The 19,608-nt window shown below is 65.4% G+C and overlaps 4 protein-coding genes across 4 annotated transcripts in view; 2 read left to right on the top strand and 2 right to left on the bottom strand.

Moving 5' to 3' along the window:
* Window positions 1-71: 71 nt before the first annotated feature.
* LOC123251488 (interferon-induced transmembrane protein 3-like) lies at window positions 72-938 on the top strand. The gene is made up of 2 exons (XM_044680753.1): window positions 72-317; window positions 644-938. Exons 1-2 carry the CDS (start codon window positions 159-161, stop codon window positions 815-817), a joined length of 333 nt encoding a protein of 110 aa, XP_044536688.1. The 5' UTR covers window positions 72-158; the 3' UTR covers window positions 818-938.
* An 8,623-nt stretch (window positions 939-9,561) lies between these two features.
* On the bottom strand, window positions 9,562-11,417 carry LOC123252919 (interferon-induced transmembrane protein 1-like). The gene is made up of 2 exons (XM_044682164.1): window positions 11,031-11,417; window positions 9,562-9,852 (listed from the first exon to the last, which is right to left on the bottom strand). The coding sequence occupies exons 1-2, from the start codon at window positions 11,241-11,243 to the stop codon at window positions 9,673-9,675; spliced, it is 393 nt and encodes a 130-aa protein (XP_044538099.1). The 5' UTR covers window positions 11,244-11,417; the 3' UTR covers window positions 9,562-9,672.
* A 963-nt stretch (window positions 11,418-12,380) lies between these two features.
* Window positions 12,381-15,334, top strand: LOC123252920 (interferon-induced transmembrane protein 5-like). Its single transcript, XM_044682165.1, has 2 exons — window positions 12,381-14,658; window positions 15,084-15,334. Exons 1-2 carry the CDS (start codon window positions 14,470-14,472, stop codon window positions 15,294-15,296), a joined length of 402 nt encoding a protein of 133 aa, XP_044538100.1. The 5' UTR covers window positions 12,381-14,469; the 3' UTR covers window positions 15,297-15,334.
* A 1,115-nt stretch (window positions 15,335-16,449) lies between these two features.
* The window catches only part of PGGHG (protein-glucosylgalactosylhydroxylysine glucosidase), a 5,536-nt gene continuing 2,377 nt past the window's right edge, over window positions 16,450-19,608 (bottom strand). The window contains exons 2-12 of the mRNA XM_044682093.1: window positions 19,127-19,559; window positions 18,920-19,039; window positions 18,228-18,359; window positions 18,036-18,147; window positions 17,886-17,958; window positions 17,664-17,800; window positions 17,382-17,515; window positions 17,165-17,260; window positions 16,987-17,084; window positions 16,697-16,908; window positions 16,450-16,599 (exon numbers count right to left, since the gene is read on the bottom strand). Of these exons, the coding sequence (XP_044538028.1) occupies window positions 16,544-16,599; window positions 16,697-16,908; window positions 16,987-17,084; window positions 17,165-17,260; window positions 17,382-17,515; window positions 17,664-17,800; window positions 17,886-17,958; window positions 18,036-18,147; window positions 18,228-18,359; window positions 18,920-19,039; window positions 19,127-19,559 (1,603 nt within the window). The 3' untranslated portion in view covers window positions 16,450-16,543. The remainder of the gene's footprint in view (window positions 16,600-16,696; window positions 16,909-16,986; window positions 17,085-17,164; window positions 17,261-17,381; window positions 17,516-17,663; window positions 17,801-17,885; window positions 17,959-18,035; window positions 18,148-18,227; window positions 18,360-18,919; window positions 19,040-19,126; window positions 19,560-19,608) is intronic.

Consider the following 19,608-nt stretch of genomic DNA (forward strand, 5'->3'; position numbering starts at 1 on the left):
AGGCTGGGCGGAGCTCGAGGGGGCGGGCTGTGGCGGCTCCCCGGCCCCGCCCCCGCCCCGGAGTCTTTTCTAACTTTGCTGGGACCCCTCGGAGCCGTCGGCTGCGCTGCGCTCCCCGCTGCTGCCAGGCGCCCCAGCCTCGTCTCCTCCTCCGAGCCATGGCGGAGCACACGGTCATCACCATGCACGGCGCCGGCCCCGAGAAGGGGCTGAGCCGGGACCCCCCGCGCGACTACCTGCTGCTGTCGCTCTTCAACATCCTGCTCCTGGGGAACCCCTGCTGCCTGAGCTTCGCGGCGCTCGTCTACTCCGTCAAGGTAGCCCCCTCCCCTCCCCCTCCCCGCAGGGCCGGCTGTGTGGCCCTCCCGGAGGCGCCCGGGGAAAGGCGGGCCATGGGGAGCCCCGGCGGGTCTTAGGCGGGGAGGACGGGGTGGGGCCCGGCGGGGGGAATCCAGGGCTCAGCCTCCAGGGAGGGAGCCCGGCTCCGGCTCCGGCTCCGGCTCCGGCTCCGGGAGGGCTGGCTGGGCCGTGGGCCGGCCCTGCCCCGCCCCCCCCCAAGGGCAGGTGCTTCTCCCCACACAGCTCGGGCCCCCCCGTGCCCATTGGAAAGGTGGGCAGAATGAGGCCTCTCCTCGTCTCTTAGTCCAGGGACCGGAAGCTGGTTGGGGACATGGACGGGGCCTTGACCTACGCCAAGACCTCCAAACAGATGAACGTCTGCGCCATCGTGCTCAACGTGCTGCTGCTCATCATCTTCCTCATCCTCTTCTTCCTCTACGTGATCCCCGTCCTCAAGAACCTGTACCAGCCGCACTAGGGGCCCCTCCCCCGCCTGCTCCCCAGGCCCGGAGCCCCTGCCGAGCCCCTGCCAGCCTCTCCCTCCCCCAGAATGCTCAGTGCCCGGGCAAAGGCGGCACAGAATAAAGCTTGTGGAATCAGCCGTGTGTGTGCGCGTGTGCCAGCGCCCGGGGCCCTCCCTTTCTCCCTGCCGCTCCCTGGGGGGCGGGGGGGGGGGAAGCTCCGGAGGAAACAAGAGCCTGAGCCAGAGAAAGGGGGGAGGGGTCGGGGTGGGGACCCACAATTCACCGGGGCAGATTTTGTGGGCTCCGAGCCAGGAGCACCCCAGCTCCTTGCGGACACGCACCAGGGGGCTGCCCATGAACGAGCTCCATCTGGAAACTAGGCAGCCAAACGGGCGCCCTCCGGGATAACCCCGAGGGGGCTGGGTGGGCTTTCTCTGCTGAAGCAGGACCCGCTGGAACCCCAGGATAGCTCAGCAGGAAGCCCGAGGGCCCTGGCACAGTCTATAGCTCCCTATTTACCTGGGGGGGGGCAGGCCGAGAGCACAAAAGACCAGAAAACGACTGTCCAACGGCCTTTTGACATGGAACTGGAGGAAAGAAGGAGGAAGAAAACCCCTCAAGAAGTGGAAGCCTGAGAGAGAATGGAGGGAAACCCCAACCCGCAGGAGAGGGGGGCCCGGGGTGGACCCCAGGGTGCTGCTGGGTAGCTATGGCGGTCAGGTCCTAGATTGAAATCCTGGCTCTGCTACCTGCGTGACCTTGGGCAAGTCCTTCTGCCTCTCTGCCCCTCGGTTTCCCCCTGTGAAAACAGAGATGGAGCCGGTCCGTGTCCTCTGATGATGAACGCCGGCAGACCCCGTAGCCCGAAAGGCCTGTCGGCCGAGGCTTGTCCTTGCTGGGGAGGAGGAGGGGATCGATGGCAGGTGCCCGGTGCCCGGTGCCCGGTGGCTGCACGCAGGCAAAGGGAGCCTCCACCCTCCCCTGTGGGCAGCTACAGCGGGTGAACCGAGGGGCTCCTTCCCAGGATGCTGCTCCTCCTGCCTCTGGGCCGGATTGCCCTGGACCGAGGCCGGTGATGGCAGGCCCGGACACGGGACTCCTGAGGCCACAGGTGGCCAGCGAGGGCAGCGCGTGCAGACTGGGAGGGGCAGAGACTCGGGGAAGAGCCTGTGGCTTGTGCACACTCGGAGGCTGTGGTTGTGGATGGCCACAGGGAGAAGGAAGTGGCAATTACCAAGAGCCGGCCAAGTGGCCTGGCCTCCTCCGAGGAGCTGGGGGGGAGGGGAGCACCGTTTGGCTCGAACCTGGCCACCTGTCCCTGTGGAGAGAAGGGCGAGATGCCCACAAGGGGAGAAGCCGGGCAGATGCCAAGGACTCCTCGCCAGAGGGCTCTGGGCGCTGAGACGCTACGCTACTGGGGGGGATTGGAGCTGCCTTGCCCTTGGCTACAAACCAGGCAGTGGGGGGGGGCAGAGGTTCCCAGGGAGGTCTAGGGGGGCCTGCATGGCGAGCCACCTGGGTAGCACCTAAGGGCTGGCCCTAGGTCAGGCCCCCTGCTAGAACCTTTCAGACAGGCTCCTTCCCAGAGCTGGAAGGCCCTCCCCTGGAGTCTGGGCTCAGCTGTGGGCAGCACCATTCCAAAATGATCTACAGAAGGGCCTCGAGTTCTAGTCATGTGGGGGGCAGCAGGGAAGCGAAAGCAATGACCATTTCTTAAGCTCCTACTGTGTGCCTGGCCCTGGGCCCAGTGCTGTACAAATATTATCTCACGGGATCCCTGCAGGGTGGGGGCCATTCATTCTGACCCCATTTTACAGGTGAGGAAACCGAGGGCAAGAATGCCTTGTGGAGCAGGAGGTTAGCAGGCTGAACTCTGGAGGTGGCAGTAAATCAGGGAGACCTTGTTGTTCCTGCAGGGGCCTTGGGAGAGCCAGAGAAGATGGCCACAGGGCAGCCAGCCCAGCTGAGCTGAAGCTGAACTTGGCCAAGGCCGGTCCAGGCCCCAGAAGCTCCCAGCCTAGATTTGTGGGTGCTCGGGGCACCGAGGCTCCGGCCCCAGGCAGGGAGAAGCACCCCGGCCGCCCCGGCTCCGGGACATCTCACCTCAGTGACAGTAAAGAAAAAAGTGGAAGGAGCCGAAGGGGCGCACAGGGGCCTCCGTGCAGTGGGGGAAAAAACTGCTGGTCCGCCAAAGCCTGAGAGCTGTGTTCAACTGACAATGGAATGTCCCCACTAAGTTCCAAGACTGAATCCACTGACTTCCATCAGTCCCTCGACAAAAGAGACCCAGGACTCAGAAGGCAGAGTCTGAACCCAAGTCCTCTGACTCCAGGGTCAGCTACCCCTTCTCTTCTTCTAGACGAGGAAACCAAAGCCCAGTCACGAAGCCCGACATCCTGGCCTCGGTTTCCTCCCTGATCACGGTGGCGGGGCCGGGCTCCTTGGATCTCCAGCTCTCTGACACCGGATTGTTTTCGGGTCCCTTCCAATATCAAATCGACAAGTTAAAAGAAACCAAGAGAGCTAAGCCGTTTGCTTTGGAGAGTCCAAGAGGCAGGGAAATGGGTCCAGGGTGGAGCACAAAGAAGCCCTTTGCACAAGAGGACTGCCTCTGTAGAAAGAGCCCAGTGGAGGGTTTCCTGGATCTCCACGTGCTTCAGGAGGACAGGAAGCAAAAGAGGGTGGGGACTTCCCAGAAGCGTTCAGACAAGAGATGTGACATGAGGTCGCTGATGCCACAACAAAGCGGGCTCATTAAAACCCAGGTGGCAGGGCAGGTCCCACGGAGGCCCGGGCCCCACTGGGCCAGTGAGTGTGCAGCAGCACTTCTGGGAAGCAGAAAAGGCACCAAGCAAACCAGTGACCAGAAGACCTGGCACTGACCTGGCCAGCATTCAGGAAGTGGTTACTGCTCCCCACACCAGGGTAGGCTCCGGTTTCCCCCATCTTCCTGACTTTGATTTCCGTGAGAACTGGGGCCTGCCAGTCACGCTAGCCACATGGGCCGGGCACTGTGCTAAACAGGATGTGGGCTAAACCCTGGCACACTCACCTCCCCCCTCCCCCCTCCCCCCCTCCCCGGGGCAATGATGCTTTTTGGGGAAGGGCTGAGGGTTTCATGGATCACTCCTGAGGAGCTGATTCCCAATGAGAAATGTCTTGGGCTAGTCCAGGGAGAAGCTGAGTAGCAGCTCCCCACAATGCATCTGGGTAGAGAGGCCAGGGGTCGCCACTGGTCTTTGGATTGTCAAGACAGTGTGTTGACCACAATCAGGCTGTCTTGCCCTGCAGGGAGAAATCCTTCGCAAATGAAGAGATGGCGACTCGCAAGGACTTCAGCCTTTAGACGGGGAAGTGCAGAGGGAGCTCCTGAAGGAAGTTCCCAAAGCCTGATTGGCTGCAGCGAGATCACGGAAGCGAAATCTGGGGTGGGCCCATGACCGCCTCCACTTCCCTCGTGCCCCCGAATAGGAGGAAAGGAGGCAGATGGTGAGAGGAGGCCCGGCTTTGTCGAGGCTCCATGGGAAATGGGACCCTCGTGGGCTAAAGGGCCCAGCTGTGGAGGCTGGTGGAAAGGTGAGGCAGCCCCCAAGGGCCCTGAGCCAGTGAAGGTGGAGGAGGGGAGAGAGCCAGCCTGTGGAGGGAGGTCAGGCTGGAGAGGGTCTGCGATCAGAGGCACAAATAGCAGATTTCATGGACGTGCAGGTGGTGCATGGGGGGGGGGGGTGGCGGCACGATCAAGGAGCTCCTCATCATCTCTGCGTGTGGACAACCTGGGAAAAGGTGGGGGATGGGGAGGTCCCTCCGTGTGAGGCCAGGAGTTGGAGAGGAAGGAAAGCCTGAGGCCGGCCTAGAACTCCCGAGGAGGAAGGGAGATTGCATAAGGACCAGCAGGGTCCAGATGGTGCCATGCCCAGGGAAAGAGGCTGATACAGGAGGGAGAGCCACCGGGATCCTCTGGGCAGTCTGGGGAAGCCCCGTCGTGGCAGTGTCAGGGGGGAGCCGGCCTCCTCCGGGAGAGGCAGATGGTGGAGGGAAAGACCCAAGAGCAGAGCCAGTTGGTGGGCCATGGGGCAGCCGGCCTGGGGGCACTGGGAGGGGGCGAGTAAATGGGGTTGGTCCAAGGGCCCAGAGAGGTCGGTGCTGAGGGACGGGAGAGGGTTAACCTGGTCAAGGCCCAACATGGTGGCACTCCCAGTCTGAGGAACAGGGAGGTACCCCACCCCCACCCAAGGGTGTCAGCCAGGTCGCAGGTTGAGGAACTGCAGCCGTGGTGGGCTGTTCTGGCTTCTCCAGGGGATCCCGAGGGCTCTAGAGTGGGCAATCCTGAGGCGGCGGCTGGCACCCGGCTCCGTCCGTCTCTGCCAGCCAGACCCCAAGGGTCTCCGGAGGCTGCAGGTGTGTCTCCCTTTCAGGCGGAGCCCAAGCGGAGAGCAGAGTCTGCATGGGTGAAGCCCCTCCGGTGGGCCCACCCTGGCTCTGGGCTGACAGCCTGATGGGGAGGAAACAACCAGAAAGCCCTTGGCCGGGGGTGCTGGAGCAGGCTGGCCAAGGGCCGCCCAGTGCTGCCCAAGAATCCTCCCCTTGTCTTGGCTTGGGCTCCCGCAATGGGGGTTAAGTGACTTGGCCAGGGCCACACTGCTAGGGGGTGTCTGAGGCCACGGCCAGGCCCGGCCCTATCCACTGAGCCACTCGGCTGTCATCCGAGCTGCATGTGGAGGGGGCGGCAGGGGAAGAAGGGCCGAGCGTCTGGGAGGGGGAGGGGAGGGGGAATCCGCCCAGGCTCAGCAGAAGAACAGAGCCGTCCTGGCCAGTTCCTTTCCGTCCGGGTCCCTCCTGGAAGAGAGCGCCTGGCGCGGCGGGCCGGCAGTTTGGACTCCTCAGCAGCCGGGGAGCAGGCGCGTCCCTCGGGCCTCAGGGAGGGGGTCTTGGGCTGAGAGGCCCGGGCGAAGCTGCGGGATCCCGGGCGGCCCGCCGGCTCCTCGGAGCTGCTCGCCCCTCCCGCCACAGCTGGGCTGCAGCCACGCCTCCCGGCCCGGAGGGCGAATGGGGGTGAGGGTGGGGCCGTGTCCCGCCAGCAGAGCCGCCCCTGGAGAGGGCCCAGGAGGCCCCGGGCACGTGCGGCGAGGAAAGCAGCCGCAGCAGGACCCCGGGGTCCCGCGGGGAGGGAGAGCTTGGAGCGGGGCCTGGCTCGCCCCGGGAGTGGGAGATCCCGACTCCTCGGTTCAATCCCGAGGCCATAAAGGGCGCGATGTGCGGAAGGATCAGGGCGGCCGCCTCACGCCAAATCCTGGCGGAGGGAGGTTTGGGGGTTGCTCGCCGTAGAGGACGAGGCGCATGCGCAAAGGTCCTCCGCCCGCCCGCCCGCCCGCCCGGAGAGGTCAGCCTCCGCGCGATGGGCACAAAGCTGGGGGCCAGAGCAGGGCGTCCCAGCCCCAGGCTGCACAGTTGACGGCCCCTCACTGCCGGCTCCCTGGGACACTTGAACCCAAGTCCTCGGACTCCAGAACGCTCCTCCGGTCCGACCGGAGACTTACGGTGGCTGCAGATGGGCTGGTTGGGGCGAGCCAGAGTGAGGAGGGGGAGGGGGAGGGGAAGGCCGGGAGAGCTTCAGGCAGAAATAGGGAGGGGGAGGGGCCCCGCCCGGGTAAGATGGCGGCGTCGAGCTGGCCATGGCCGTACTGGCCCGAAGGGCCAATATGGGGCGTGGATGTGGGAGGCGGGAGCGTGGAGAGAAAAGAGCGCCCCGGGGAACCCCGCCCGCCCAGCCGGCAGACCCCCAGGCAAGGGGCGAATGAGACGTGAGAGGTGGGGGTGTGACTGCTGACTGCCCAGGAGGAAGGCGGAAAGGGACGAGGGAGAGCAGCCCAGAGAGGGAGGCGGCTGCCATCCTCCACCGCTCTGGGGACTGAGTGCGGATTTTCCCACCACTGTGCTCTAAGTCAAGTGGCAGCTGCGGCATTTCCCAGAAGCCCTGCCCTGCCTCGGCCGCCCGCATCCTCAATTCCCCACCGAGGTCCAGGCCAGGCGGCACCCGGCTGCCAAGAAAGCACACAGGATCTCGGGCTGCCTTGGGGGAGAAGCCTAGCCTCTGGGAGGGAGGCCCCGGCCCTGCTCAGCCTCAGTCCTGGGGGCTGCAGCTTGGGAAGGTCAGAGGTGAGCTGGAGAGCTTTCAGAGAAGCCCTGTGAGGCCCTCCTTGCATCCAAGTCATAGAAAGATCCATCCGAGGCTCAGGGGCCCCAGCAGCGCCTTGCTCCGCCCGGCTCCAGAGGACACTCGGCAGCAGGGAACAGAGCTCCGAAGAGGCTGCCCAAAAGGACCTTCCAGGGCACTGGTAGGGTTTGCGAAGTACCAAGCCAGGAGCTCCCATTGGAAAGGGAAGGTTTCAGCTGCAAGCCTGATGAGAAGGGCCCCTCCCCAAAGGAAGCAGACCTGCAGGCCTCCTGGAAGCCATTCCCACTGAGAGAAGGGCATCCGCAGCTGATGCGGAACCACCGTGTGGTGCTAAGGCCTGTGGCTGGAACTGTGACCCCCAGATGAACTTTGCGCCATCCGCGGCCCATCTTTTACCAGGGTCCCTCCCCATCCCCATCCCGGTCTTCATGCTGCTGGCAGCGGCCTCTCCTCTTTTCTCTTCTTTCAGCTTCTCTGCCCTCCTCACTGGAAACAATAGGCGCCCTCTCCATGGAGTCCCCACACCCTGAGCCTGCAGGCCCACAGGTTCCCTGAGGAAAGGCTGCTGTGGGCAGGCACAGCATCTCCCACATCCTGCTTCCCTCCAGTCTCCCAAATGGGACGTGGAGACCCCCAGTTCGAAGAGGAGCTCCGAGCCCCCTGCCTCCCGCCACACCTTTCCTTGGAGTGTAGAGGAGTGGCGCACGGTGCGCAGTGACAGTGGGCAGTGATGACCATTCTTGAGCCTGGTCACACCCTTCCCAACCCTGTGACTGAACCCCTGCAGAGCATGCTGAAACCCTCCCCTCCCCCTCCCCCCCCCCAAGTTCCTCATTCTCATCCCCCTTAATCCTCCCTCTCCAGTTTCAGCCTAACTCCACCCAGCCCTTCTGCTGTGCCCTCTGGAATGCCTGGGCCAGAGGCAAGGAACCTCCCTCCATCTTAAGCCATCCCCCTTCTGCTCCTTCACTCCCTCTTCTTGGCTCCCTGGTCAAGGAGGGGGAACTGGAAGGCTCCCATCTACCCACTGCCACTTCCAGGGCTCCCCCTTTCTCCATGACTCAGTAAGCTCAATGGGCCTCTTTCTTCCTGGCCTCCTGGCCTCCATCCAGGGGACCTCAGTGTCTGCAGAGACTCTCCCTCCCTGGAGCACCCTAACCACCCGGGTTCTAGGAGCTACTCCTCCCCCCACTCCACCTCACCTTTGATCTTGCGGCTCCCACCGACGTGCCCCAGCGAAATTCTGGGCTTCTCTCCCGCAGCCCCCCTCGGCTGGCCCTTCCCCTCTCCCCGGCCTCCTCTTCACACTTCCCTGCTCTTCGCCCTCCCGTGGTTCTCTGGCCCTTTGATTCTCTCGCAGACCACCTGAGCGGCACTCTCTCCTCTTCTGCCCGCCCCGAGCCCTTGGAGAACCAGTTCCATTGGACTGGACACTGTCTTGCATTCCTCCCCCCTTTCCCACGTCACTTTATCACGTCACCCAGACGTCCAGCCTCCTGATATCAACTTCCTGCCCTCCCGCGTGCTACTGAAGGGAGGTGGAAAATCAGGCCCTCCTTCTGCCTGGGTCTACTGCAAGTGGACACACCTCGCCCCTCTCCGGCTCTGCATGGCTGCCCTTCCACACCTTCTCTTCCCTCCTCAGAATTCCCCTAGCTCCCCCTCCCCCTCCCCCCCAGCTGGTCCTTGCTTCACATTTTCCAGAAAAAAATTGTGGCTCAGATCGGGAAGCCCCGCCTCTCCCTCACTCGGGGCCTGCCGCCACCTGGTCCTCCCTCCTTTGTGCCTCCCTCCTGGCTCCGCCTGCTCACGGGATGCCGTTCCGGTGTCGCCTCCACACACATGCTCTCGTGCCCACCTCCCTGGGCTCTCCGCCGTGATCTCGGCTGCCCTCTGAGGCTAAGCCTCCTGCGGGCAGGCCTCTCTCTGCTCCGCCCTCGGGCCCGGCTCTCCTCCCCCTCCCCCTCCCCCTCCGGTGGGCCGGACCTCCCACTGGACATCTCAAGCTCCGCCCTCCGGCTCCAAAGCCTCTTCCTGGCCTTCGGAGCCCTCAGAGCCTCGCAGGCCCCGGCCTCCTCCCTGCCCTCCTCCAAGTCCTCTCTGCTGCGGGAAGCCTCCCAGCCCCTCTGGCGGGCCGGCCTCGCTCCTTCCTGGGGCCTCCCTTATCCGGGCCGGGCCTCGCCTCGCCTCGCCTGGCCCGGGGTGTCTGCCCGGAGGGTCATGTGACCCGCCTCTATAAAGGGCCGGAGGCTGAGCTGCAGGTTCCGGTCAGGCCCACGCCAGGCCTCCAGGGAGCTGCCCTTCCTGCCGGGCCACCTCTCCGGCCAGGGCCGGAGCTCCGGCTTCCAACCCTCTCCGAAGGGCCCGCGGCAAGCCGAGCCCCGAAAGGAGGCCTGCGGGTTCCGAGGGCAGCAGCCCGGGAGCCCGGGAGCCTGGGTCGGGATCCCCCCCATCCCTCTCCTGGCTTCCGGAGCAACTACCTGAGGGGAGGGGCCTGGGGAGCCCCGCCCCGCCCCGCCCCGCCCCGCCCTCGCCTCCCTTCCCGGGCCGGGGCGCAGGGACAGCGGGAGCAGGAAGAGGAGAAGCCTGGAAACAGGGTCCTTTATTGCATTCAGCGGGGCGCCGCGGGGAGACGGGCCAGCGGAGGGGGCGCCGCTCCCAGCGCGAGGAGGGGGCGGGGCGGGGCGGGGCAACTCAATTGCGGGGGAATAGCTGCTGCCTCTGGGCCAGGCCGATGAGTCCCAAGATCAAAACCGTGGCCAGCACTGCCAGCAGGAGGAGGGAGAAGATCAGGGCGAAGATGTTAAGGCACTTGGCGGTGGACCCGTAGCTCCGCGCTGAATCCAGGTCCCCCACCACCTTCCGGTCTCTGGCCTGGGCGGGGGGACGAGAGGCAGCCGGGGTTAGTGAGAGGCCGGGGGCCGATTTCCAGCTCAGCCGCTCGGCCCCTCCCGCCCTCCCTCTGCCTCTGTCTCTCTGTCTCTCTGTCTCTCTGTCTCTCTCCGTCTCTCTCCGTCTCTGTCTCTCTCCGTCTCTCTCTGTCTCTGTCTGTGTTTCTCTCTGTCTCTGTCTCTCTCTGTCTCTCTCTGTCTCTGTCTCTGTCTGTGTCTCTCTTCCCTCTCCCTCCCGCCCTCCCTCTGCCTCTGTCTCTCTCGGTCTCTCTCCGTCTCTGTCTCTGTCTCTGCCTGTCTCTCTGTCTCTCTCCGTCTCTGTCTGTCTCTCTCTGTCTCTGTCTCTGTCTGTGTCTCTCTCCCCTCTCCCTCCCGCCCTCCCTCTGCCTCTCGGTCTCTCTCCGTCTCTCTGGCTCTGTTTGTCTCTCTCTGTCTCTGTCTCTGTCTGTGTCTCTCTCCGTCTCTGTCTCTGCCTGTCTCTCTGTCTCTCTCCGTCTCTCTCTGTCTCTGTCTCTCTCCGACTCTGTCTCTGTCTCTCTCCGTCTCTCTCTGTCTCTGTCTCTGTCTCTGTCTCTGTCTGTGTCTCTCTTCCCTCTCCCTCCCGCCCTCCCTCTGCCTCTGTCTCTGTCTGTGTCTCTCTCCATCTCTGTCTCTGTCTCTCTGTCTCTGTCTGTGTCTCTCTCTGTCTCTGTCTCTGCCTGTGTCTCTCTCCGTCTCTCTCTGTCTCTGTCTGTGTCTCTCTCTGTCTCTGTCTCCGTCTCTGTTCCCTCTCCCTCCCGCCCTCCCTCTGCCTCTGTCTCTGTCTGTGTCTCTCTCCATCTCTGTCTCTGTCTCTCTGTCTCTGTCTGTGTCTCTCTCTGTCTCTGTCTCTGCCTGTGTCTCTCTCCGTCTCTCTCTGTCTCTGTCTGTGTCTCTCTCTGTCTCTGTCTCCGTCTCTCTTCCCTCTCCCTCCCGCCCTCCCTCTGCCTCTGTCTCTGTCTGTGTCTCTCTCCGTCTCCGTCTCTGTCTCTCTCTGTCTCTGTCTGTGTCTGTATCTCTCTCTGTCTCTGTCTGTGTCTCTCTTCCCTCTCCCTCCCGCCCTCCCTCTGCCTCTCGGTCTCTCTCCGGCTCACGCGCCGGCACTGGCGCACGTGGCCCCCCCTCCCCCACCCCGCCGCCTACCTTCACGGAGAAGGCGAGCGCCGCGATGCCCAGGCAGCAGAAGTTCATGTAGAGGGCGTTGAACAAGGACCAGACAAAGAAGTCCTTCGGGGGCGGATCACAGGAGCGGATGTTGATGGTGGTGGAGGTCTCGGCCTCCTCGGAGAGCAGCTTAGAGCTGGGGGGGAAAGCGCCGTTGATGTGGCCAAGGGGGAGCGTCTGGGTGCTGGCCATGGCGCGGGAGCCTCGGAAAGTGAGTGAGGAGCTGCCTGAGCGGCGGGCAGGCAGGCCAGGGGGAGGGGCCTCCTCGCACAGCCCACCTCCCCTCTGCCAACTTTCGATTTCCCCGAGCAGCCCAGCCTCTCCCAGAACAGAAACCGGTGAAGCGGGGCCTCCAGCTGGGTGCAGAGGGTTCCCCCCATCCCAGGCTGGGGAGGGCGCTGGGCCCCGGCTCCCGGCAGCCTCCCCTCACTGTGGGCCCCCTGAGCTTGCCCCAAAGCTGGCCCTAGGCCTGAGCTTGCTCCAGGGTCCCCTCCTAGTTCCGGAAGACCAGAATCCCCTCAGGCTGCTGTCCACCCGGCAGCCCTCGGGAGAAGTGCAGGCCTGGCCTTGTCTGGGTCGGCCCCGGGGCTGGTAGGCAGGAGCAGCTTCTCCTACTCAAACTCTGGGAGTTGTGAGTCTCACCTTGATTGACAGGTGAAGACAGTGGAATGTTCCCCGAGGCTGGAGGACAGGAGGAAAGGCGGTTGGCCAGAGGAGATAAATACCCTCCCTGACAGCCAGCTGACAAGGCCCTTGGCTTTGACCCTCGGCCTGGGACGTTGATCTGAGCTTGGAGCAGTGACCTGTGTGGGTCCTCTGGTTCTCATCTGAACCATCACTAGACATTTAGGGAGCCGGGAAGAGGGAAGGAGAAGCAGCAGAGGGAGGTGAGGGAGGTGTTTCCTGAGGGCTGTAGCACTGACACAACAACTGGCAGAAAGAAGCTGAGAGGGATCAGCGATATCCGAATCATCAGCCGAGCAGATTGCTTTCTCTGGTTTGGCCGAGGCCAAGCTGAGCCCGAGGAAGGGAAGGAGAGCTCCAGCATTACTGAAACAGCCTGCTGGCCTGAGGGATTAGTGATCCTAGCCACCAGTGACAGGGTCTCCTGTCCCCAATCCGTTCCTGATCATCCCTTTCCCTTATAAAGTTGATTAAGTACCTTCCTGAGTGGTCATTACATCAGAGCCCTTGGGGAGGGAGCAACACAGTCAGATGAAAATGTGATCCAAGGCTAACAGGGCCCAATATTCACAATCAGTCCAACCCCAGGTGGGACCTGAAAGGGCTACCCATCCACTGACCTTTAGGGATCCTTCCTGGGTGCTGTTATTGAGAAGGGCAGTTATTATACCATCCAGCTGAGTGACAGGACTCATGCGTCCCTGCACCAGCTATCAAGGGAGACCAAGGCACAGCTTCCCTGATCAATATGCCCTATAATAACTAGAATAGTAGACAAAGATACCTTCTTTATAACATGTGCGAGCAGGGCCATAGGACGGGCAGGGAGAAGCTGCCCACAAGGGATGCCGAGGAAGGCGAGGCAGCCTGGGCCCCAAGGCGGGGAGGAACTATGTGGGAATGGGGGGAAAGCTGGGGAGGTGATGCCCTCGCTCTGAGGTGGTCCAGGAAGGTCCTGAGAGGAGGGAAGCGGCTGCTGGGGGGCTGGCCTCGAGAGGGGGTGTTAGAAAGGCTGTGGGGACTAAGAACCTTAATCTCTGGGGTGGAAGGTGACTTGGCCAAGGTAACCCAGGGAGGGAAAGAAATGAGGTCCAGGCGGAGAGGAGGAGGACAGAAGCTCCTCGGGAAGGAGGCTGGAAAGGATGATGTCTTAGCCCCCAGGAAAGGAGAGCCCAGCAAAAGGGCAGGCTGGAAGTGGGGGAAGCCAGCGGGGCACAGAGGGCCGGGAGCTTGGGCTCCAAGCGCGCCCTGGCGGCCGCTGCCGAGATTGCACGCTGAGCAGCCACACCTGGCTTCCCCCTGACCCCAAGAAGCTCTCTGGGGCAGCTCTGGGAATGCGGGTGGCTCCGAGAGGGCCAGCCTCCAGAGAAGGTTCCCGGAGGCTTTGGAGGCTTCCCTCCGCCGGTCAGCTACCCACCGGGCTTTCTTTGGGAGGGAGAGAGCGAGCCCCGAAGGAAAAGGAGTCTGGAAATCGGGGGACCCGGTCCAGAGCCCCTCAGCTCGACCAGGATGCCGCGTCTGCCCCAGGAAGGGCGGGCGGAGTCCCGCAGATCAAAGCCACCCTCAGGATGCCATACCCAACCCTCTGGGCTCTCCACCCTCGGCCGCAGGGACTCTCTTATTTTTAGCCCCTGCGGCGGCGGCGCCTTTCTCAGCTTCCCTTGGCTCTGGCAGGGCAGGAAAATGAAGAGGAAAAGAAAAAGCAGCCAATTAGAGGGCGGCTGGTGGGGCCGAAGTCTCTAGCCAGAAGGGACCTCCAGCGGGAGGCACATCAGATGGCACCAGCTTGGCCTTGATCTCCTGCTGGGCTTTGGGTGGTGTCAGCCTGGTGGCCCATGAAGACCTCTGAGGGGTGCCTCCCTCTAAGGAGAACTGGGGTGGGGGGAGGCACGCTGGGTGGCCCAGTGGATAGAGCCATGGCTTTCAGTCTGGCCTCAGAAATGCCTAGCTGTGTGACCCTGGGCAAGTCCTTTCAGCTTTGGACCCCCTGTTTAGCAGCCATTCTAAGGCAGAAGATAAGGGTTAAGGAAGCTAAACTGGGAGCCCCATCCTGTCCCAGGGAGCAGCCACTTTCTGCTGCCCCCCTTGGGCTCGCTAGGGGGAGGGGGTCCAGGGGAGTGTGCTTCAGCGCCTGGGGGGGGATCTCATTGGTCGGACTCCCAGAAGCCTCCCCTAAATGGCCGAGATCCCCAGGAGCCCCTGGGAAGGGGAGCAGATGGAGCTGAAGGAGGACGGGATCTCTTGGGGGTGGGGAAGAGTCCCCCTCCCTTCTGGGGGGGGAAAGCTAGAGAGAGGGAGGTAGGCCTTTGGGGGGGGTGTCCGAAGGGCCAGCTCCTATTGGTTCTTGGGGTGAGCAAGCCGCCAGGGGATACGGGCCGAGTTTCCTCCAGGGAAGTTTCTCCCCCTCCCCCACCCAAGAGATGTCTCGGGGAGAGGCAGAGAGGGACGTGCTGGGTGACCCCCGCCGCTGCTGTCTGGGCAGAGGGTGGTCCCTCCCCGTGCCCGGGGGAGGACGGTGTGGTTTGTGGCTCTGCGCGGCCGCCAGCTGCCGGTGGGCGGGCACGGGGCCGCTCTGGGCTTGGTCCCTGCGGCCCCCCGCGCTCCAGCGCCAGCCTGTCATTTGTCGGTCTACCCAGAGGCCCGCGGGGCTTGGCCGGGCCTTATAAAGGCCGGGCCGCCCCCCTCCCTGAGCCGCGCTGCCGGAGCTCATCGGGGAGATACGGGCCTCGAACCCATGGACACGTCGTACCCCCGCGGGGAGCCCCTGCCCATGACGCCTCGAGGCCCCGAGCCCGGCGCGGCCACCGTGATCCCCGTGGGGCCGCCGCGCCCCCCGAGGGACCACTTGGTCTGGTCCGTCTTCAACACCCTCTACTTGAACCTGTGCTGCCTGGGCTTCCTGGCGCTGGCCTATTCCATCAAGGTAGGGGAGGCGGCGGGCCTCGGCCGCGCACGTGCGCCCCGCGGGCGGCCGGGGGAGAGAACCGTTAGAAAGCCGAGATCCGGCCTTCCAGGGCGGGGCAGAAAGCGCCGAGCCAGCGGGGGAGGGAAGAGGCGGCTGCCTGCCCTGGAGAAGGGGGCCGGGACCAAGCGGGACGGGGGCGGCGCCTCGGGCTCCCCAAGGGTGGGCTTAATCCCGGGAGCCCCCTCGTTCTGGGGGAGCGGAAGGAGACAGAACCCCCCCCCCGGCAGGGAGCGGCCTAACGGTGCTTTTTAAGTGAAAAAAAAACAGACGAACCCCCTTCCCTCCCCCAAACTGCTTCGAGGCGGCGGGGAGCCTCGGCGCTTCCGAGCGCCTTTGCCCCGGGACGTCCATCTTAGGGCCTTTAATGGTTTGTCCCTGCCCAGGCCCGGGACCAGAAGGTGGCTGGAGACCTGGAAGCGGCGCAGCGTTTCGGCTCCAAGGCCAAGTGCTACAACATCCTGGCCACGGTGTGGACGCTGCTGCTGCCCCTGCTGCTCGTGGCGCTGGTGGTGACGGGAGCCCTGCACCTATCCCGCCTGGCTCAGGGCTCCATGAGCTACTTCAGCGTCAAGTTCCACGATGCGGATTATGACTGAGCCTGCGCCGCCCCCCCCCCCAGCCGTCCAGTCCTCGCCCAGTTATCTCTCCAGAAAGACCCAATCCTCCCCCTTCCCCCCTCTGCAGGCCACTTCCGGTCAGGCCCCCATCTCGGGCGGGGCCCGGGGTGGAACGCGGGTCGGCACGAGGCTTTTCGTGGCAAATGCCCCGCCCCCACCCCCGCGCCCAAGGCTGACTCTTCAGAGAGCCCAGCCAGGGTCAGCGGGACCCCCGGCTCCCTCCCCCGGGGGTCCCCCCGCCCTGCGCCCTAGCCCAAACTTCCAGGCCCGCCGGCCTTCTCGTTGGCGAGCATCCTCCGGGCTCCCCGCCTCGCGCCCCCAGCCAGCGTCTGAGCTCCGGGTCCGAGGGTCTTTCGCGCAGGCCCGTGGCCGTGTGCCCCCGCCCAGGAGTGGGGGCGGCGATTGTTCGCTAGTGTAGAAGCCGGGGATGGGGGCCCTTGGAACCCGGGGGCTCCCCGCCCGGGTGGCCTCCGTGCCCCTGGCCGCTGGGAGAGGGGCCCACGGAGCGTCCCAGCCCGGGGTGTGGTGGGCCCGGCAGCCCCTAATTACAGGGTGGCGCCTCTCCTGTTCCCCTTCCCTCCCCCGAGTTCCTGCCGCGCCTCCCTCTCTGGCCGGAGCCCCCACCTCGGGCTCGGCGGCTCTTCTCCAGCCTGGCCGGTCGGGCTCCGCGCCCCCCCCCCCCCAATCCCGGCCTAGCCCGATCCACCCCTGGTCTGGGTGTGTCCCGGCCGGGCCGCCCTCCTCCTCACGCGGGGGTCCCGGTTTCTGGAAGGCCCGAATCGTGCACCTCTGGGCCGCCTGAGGCCCGGCACACAGTAGGTGCTCAATAAAGGACTGACCCCCCCAAGGGACTCGAGCCTGTTTCCAACAACTCCTGGGCCCAAGAGTGTCGGCGCCCGGCGGGGGGGGGGAGGGGGGAATACGGCGGCCTCAGAGGAGACCAAGGACCGGCTGGAGGGGGCAGAGGCCGCCGACATTTATTGAGTCCCTGCCGAGGGGAGGCCTGGGAAGCCGGGGAGAGAGGCTGGACGGGGCCTGGAGGTCCCGCCCTGGAGGGGTGGCAGTGCGGAAGCCGCGCGGGGAGACGAGAACGCTCCCGAGGCCGGAGAAGGGAAGGCAGGGAGGGGGGCTCGGCCTGCCCGAGGAAGATGCCCCAGGCGGTGGGGGCGAAGGAGGCCGCCAAGGGGCACTCGGGCCGGAGAGGCCCCCTCCCGGGTCTCCGCCGTCTACACGGGCGCCCTCTGGATCCTTCCGGCAGCGGCGGGGAAGGAGATCTCGCGTCCTGAGGGGGAGCCGCAGACTCAGCTGGGACGCCGTCGGGCCGAAGGCCCAGGGACCGCCCCCGCCCCGCCCCTCCCCTCGCCGGGGCGGGGCCTCACCCACGGGCAGGGGGAGGCGCTTCCCAGAAGGCCTCAGCTCCACCTCCAGGGGCGGGGCCCCCGGGACCCCCGCGGCCGTCACTTCGATGGTCACCGCCTCCTCGGAGAAGTCCAGGCGGAGCTTGTGGCCCAGGTAGGAGACCCCGGGGAGCCGCACGGCCAGAACGGGGGCGGAGCACGCGGGGTCGAAGAGCAGGCCGGCCCCGGTGATCCTGTCGGGGGCGGCCCGAGTGAGAGCGGCCACGACTCCGGGAGCCCCGCGCCCCGCCCCCGCCCCCAGCCCTCCGCACCTGAGGCCCGTGAAGCCGAACAGCACCGCCTGCAGGAAGCCCCCCATCCCGGTCAGGAAGTTCACCGCGCCCGAGCCGTCCGCGTTCTCCGTCCACACCTACGAGGACGATCCAGGCGCTGCCTCCGGGCCCCCCGCCCCGTTCCCCCACCGGCCGGGAGGGCAGCGCCGAGCCTCACCTTGAAGGGCTCCGAGATGTTGGAGAAGCACTTCCTGAGCTGTTCCAGGGCCTTCCGGGGCTCCTTCAGCTCCAGCCAGCCCACCGCAAACATGCTCTGGGGGAGAGGAGTGCGCGGCCTGCCCTCCCGCCCAGGAGCCCCGGGGCCCCCCTCTCCTCCCCATTCCGGTCCGGGGAGACTGAGGCCAGGCGGCGGCCCCCCCCCCCGCCCCCTTTACCCAGGACATTGCCGGGCCCTGGCGGGACGTCACAGCTTCGTAGGTCTCCAGATTGGTCCTGCGAACATCCGGGCTCAGGGCGTAGGGCACTGGGTAGCCCAGGAGGACCACGTCGGCCTGCTTGACCGTCTGTCCTGGGGGCAGAGTGCGGAGCACCCCGGGGTGCTCGGGATTAGCCGGCGGCGCGGGGCACCGAGGCCCCCTTCCCCCCCTCCACAGACCCCAAAGCCCTGGTCTGGAAGCGGGCGGGGCAAAGGCAGGATGGGGGCGGGGCGCGCTCACCCGGCTCGTAGCCGTCGAACTCCGGGTGGTACTTCCTCTCCCTATCGAAGGGCACCTTCATCTTCTCGGCCACCGTCACCCAAAGGTCGGGGACTGGCCGGCCCAGGTCCCCGGCCAGATCAGCGGCGAAGCGTAAGCTGCGGGGGGCGGGGCCGAGCTGAGGCGGGGCTGCGGGGCTCCGGGGCGGGGCCTCCCGCTTTACCTCCCCACCAGCCCACTCACCTGGTCTGAGCTATGACGTTGGTGTAGACAGAGTTGTTGACCCCGGAGTGGTACTCGTCTGGGGGCATCACCCCTGGGGGGGCGGGGGGGAGCTCTGAGCGCACCGGCCAGCGCTGGCCGCCCCCTCCGGGCCCTCCACCCGACCCTCACCTCGGAGCTGGTAGTTCTGCTCCTCCTCGCACCACGTGACCCGGCTACACCAGAAGTCAGCCACGGCCCTGACCACGTCCCAGCCACCCGCCTCTTGAAAGAGCTGCACGTCCTGGGGCGAGGGGGGGCAGTGGGGAGAGGCCGTCCCCCCCTCCCTCCTCTCCCTCCCTCCCTCCAGTGCCTCCAGGGTACCTGGGTGGCCTGGTAATAGAGCTGGAAGGCCAGCAGCACCGCCCCGTTGACGTGGATCTCCTGGGTCCCATAGATTTCCTCAGGACAGACCTCTCTGCCAGAGCTGGCACTTTCCCAGGCAAACTTGGCACCCTGAGGAGGGAGGGGGCCCGAAGGGGCCTTGAGGATGGAGCCAAGACCTTTTGGAAGTGGGTGGGATCAAGCCAAGGGCATCATGGCCACAGGCTTGAATTTCTCCTCTCCCTCCACTCCCTTGTGCCTTTGGGCCCAGCACTTGGTGCTCCTGGGCCTCAGTTTTCTCATCTGTAAAATGGGAGAGTTGGAGTCAGTGGTCCTCTCAAAGGAGCAGGCCAGACCATGAAGGCAAAGCCCAAGCAGCCCCTGCCATCCATGGGCCCAGCTAAGTCATCGGGAGGAACTTGAGGCTGAGGACACTAACAGAAAGGGCAAACTTGGCTTCAAAGAGGCTGGTCTGAGGAGGGATCATATTCCAGGCATGAGGCACAGCCTAGTCAAAAGGGTGGAGGTGGGGGATATGACTCTGAGGTTTGGCCTTCAGGGGGTGGAAGATGGGAAACGGTAGGGAAAGGCAGGAAGCAGGCTGCCAAGGGGCCTTATTCCCTCCTTTTGCAGGTGAGGGAGCTGAGGCTGGGTCAGGTCATGCGGAGGAATCCACATGGAAAGCCGCCCACCTGAAATCCCAGCAGCTTGGCGTTGGCCAAGGCCCCGGCCAGGGTCCGGATTCGATACTCCAGGATGCTCCTGGCAGCGCTGGGCTCCAACAGGAGGATGCTGGGAAACATCCAGATGTCCTGCAGCAAAGATGCTGGCCTCAGGGGGGGAGGGGCGGGGCCCGAGGTGCGCAGGGGGCCGAGGGGCCCCGCGGCCGGCTGCCTCACCTGATCCCAGAAGACGTGGCCCCAGTAGCACTGGCCGCGGGCCCCATTGGAGAGGCCTCCAGGGCTGAGCCCGTGGAAGGGCTCGCGGCAGCCCGGGGGCGGCAGCGCGCTGAGCGTGTAGTAGAGGCACCCCCGCAGGGCCTGTCTCAGGGCGAGGGGCCCCTCCAGGTCCGCGGCCCAGGCCTCCCACAGCGCCGACCAGGCCGCGGTGTGGCGCGGGTACAGGCTGCCCGCCGCGCGCATGCCCAGGGCCTCCAGGAACTGGGCCTCGGCTTGCGCCCGGCTGCCCGCCACCAGCGTCAGGAAGTCCCACGTGCGCTCCTGCTCGTCCGCCGCCAGGCTCAGCGCGGGCGGCACCGGCGTCCACAGCAGGTGCACCTCGGCCAGGGCGCCTCCTGGCTGCTCCGGGACCAGCGTGCGGCCGTGAAGGTACCTGGCCGGGCAGAGGGGCGGCTACTCCCGGGACCGCCCCCGCCCCGCCC

The sequence above is a fragment of the Gracilinanus agilis genome, chromosome 6, assembly GCF_016433145.1.
Source record: "Gracilinanus agilis isolate LMUSP501 chromosome 6, AgileGrace, whole genome shotgun sequence".
NCBI classification, from domain to species: domain Eukaryota; kingdom Metazoa; phylum Chordata; class Mammalia; order Didelphimorphia; family Didelphidae; genus Gracilinanus; species Gracilinanus agilis.

Excerpts from the sequence above, each read along its gene's own strand:
- LOC123252920 (XM_044682165.1), top strand. The coding sequence starts at position 14,470 with ATGGACACGTCGTACCCCCGCGGGGAGCCCCTGCCCATGACGCCTCGA. Across the intron at positions 14,659-15,083 it reads CGCTGGCCTATTCCATCAAG|GCCCGGGACCAGAAGGTGGC; the intron begins GTAGGGGAGGCG and ends GTCCCTGCCCAG.
- LOC123251488 (XM_044680753.1), top strand. The coding sequence starts at position 159 with ATGGCGGAGCACACGGTCATCACCATGCACGGCGCCGGCCCCGAGAAG. Across the intron at positions 318-643 it reads CGCTCGTCTACTCCGTCAAG|TCCAGGGACCGGAAGCTGGT; the intron begins GTAGCCCCCTCC and ends CTCGTCTCTTAG.
- LOC123252919 (XM_044682164.1), bottom strand. The coding sequence starts at position 11,243 with ATGGCCAGCACCCAGACGCTCCCCCTTGGCCACATCAACGGCGCTTTC. Across the intron at positions 9,853-11,030 it reads CGCTCGCCTTCTCCGTGAAG|GCCAGAGACCGGAAGGTGGT; the intron begins GTAGGCGGCGGG and ends CCCCCCGCCCAG.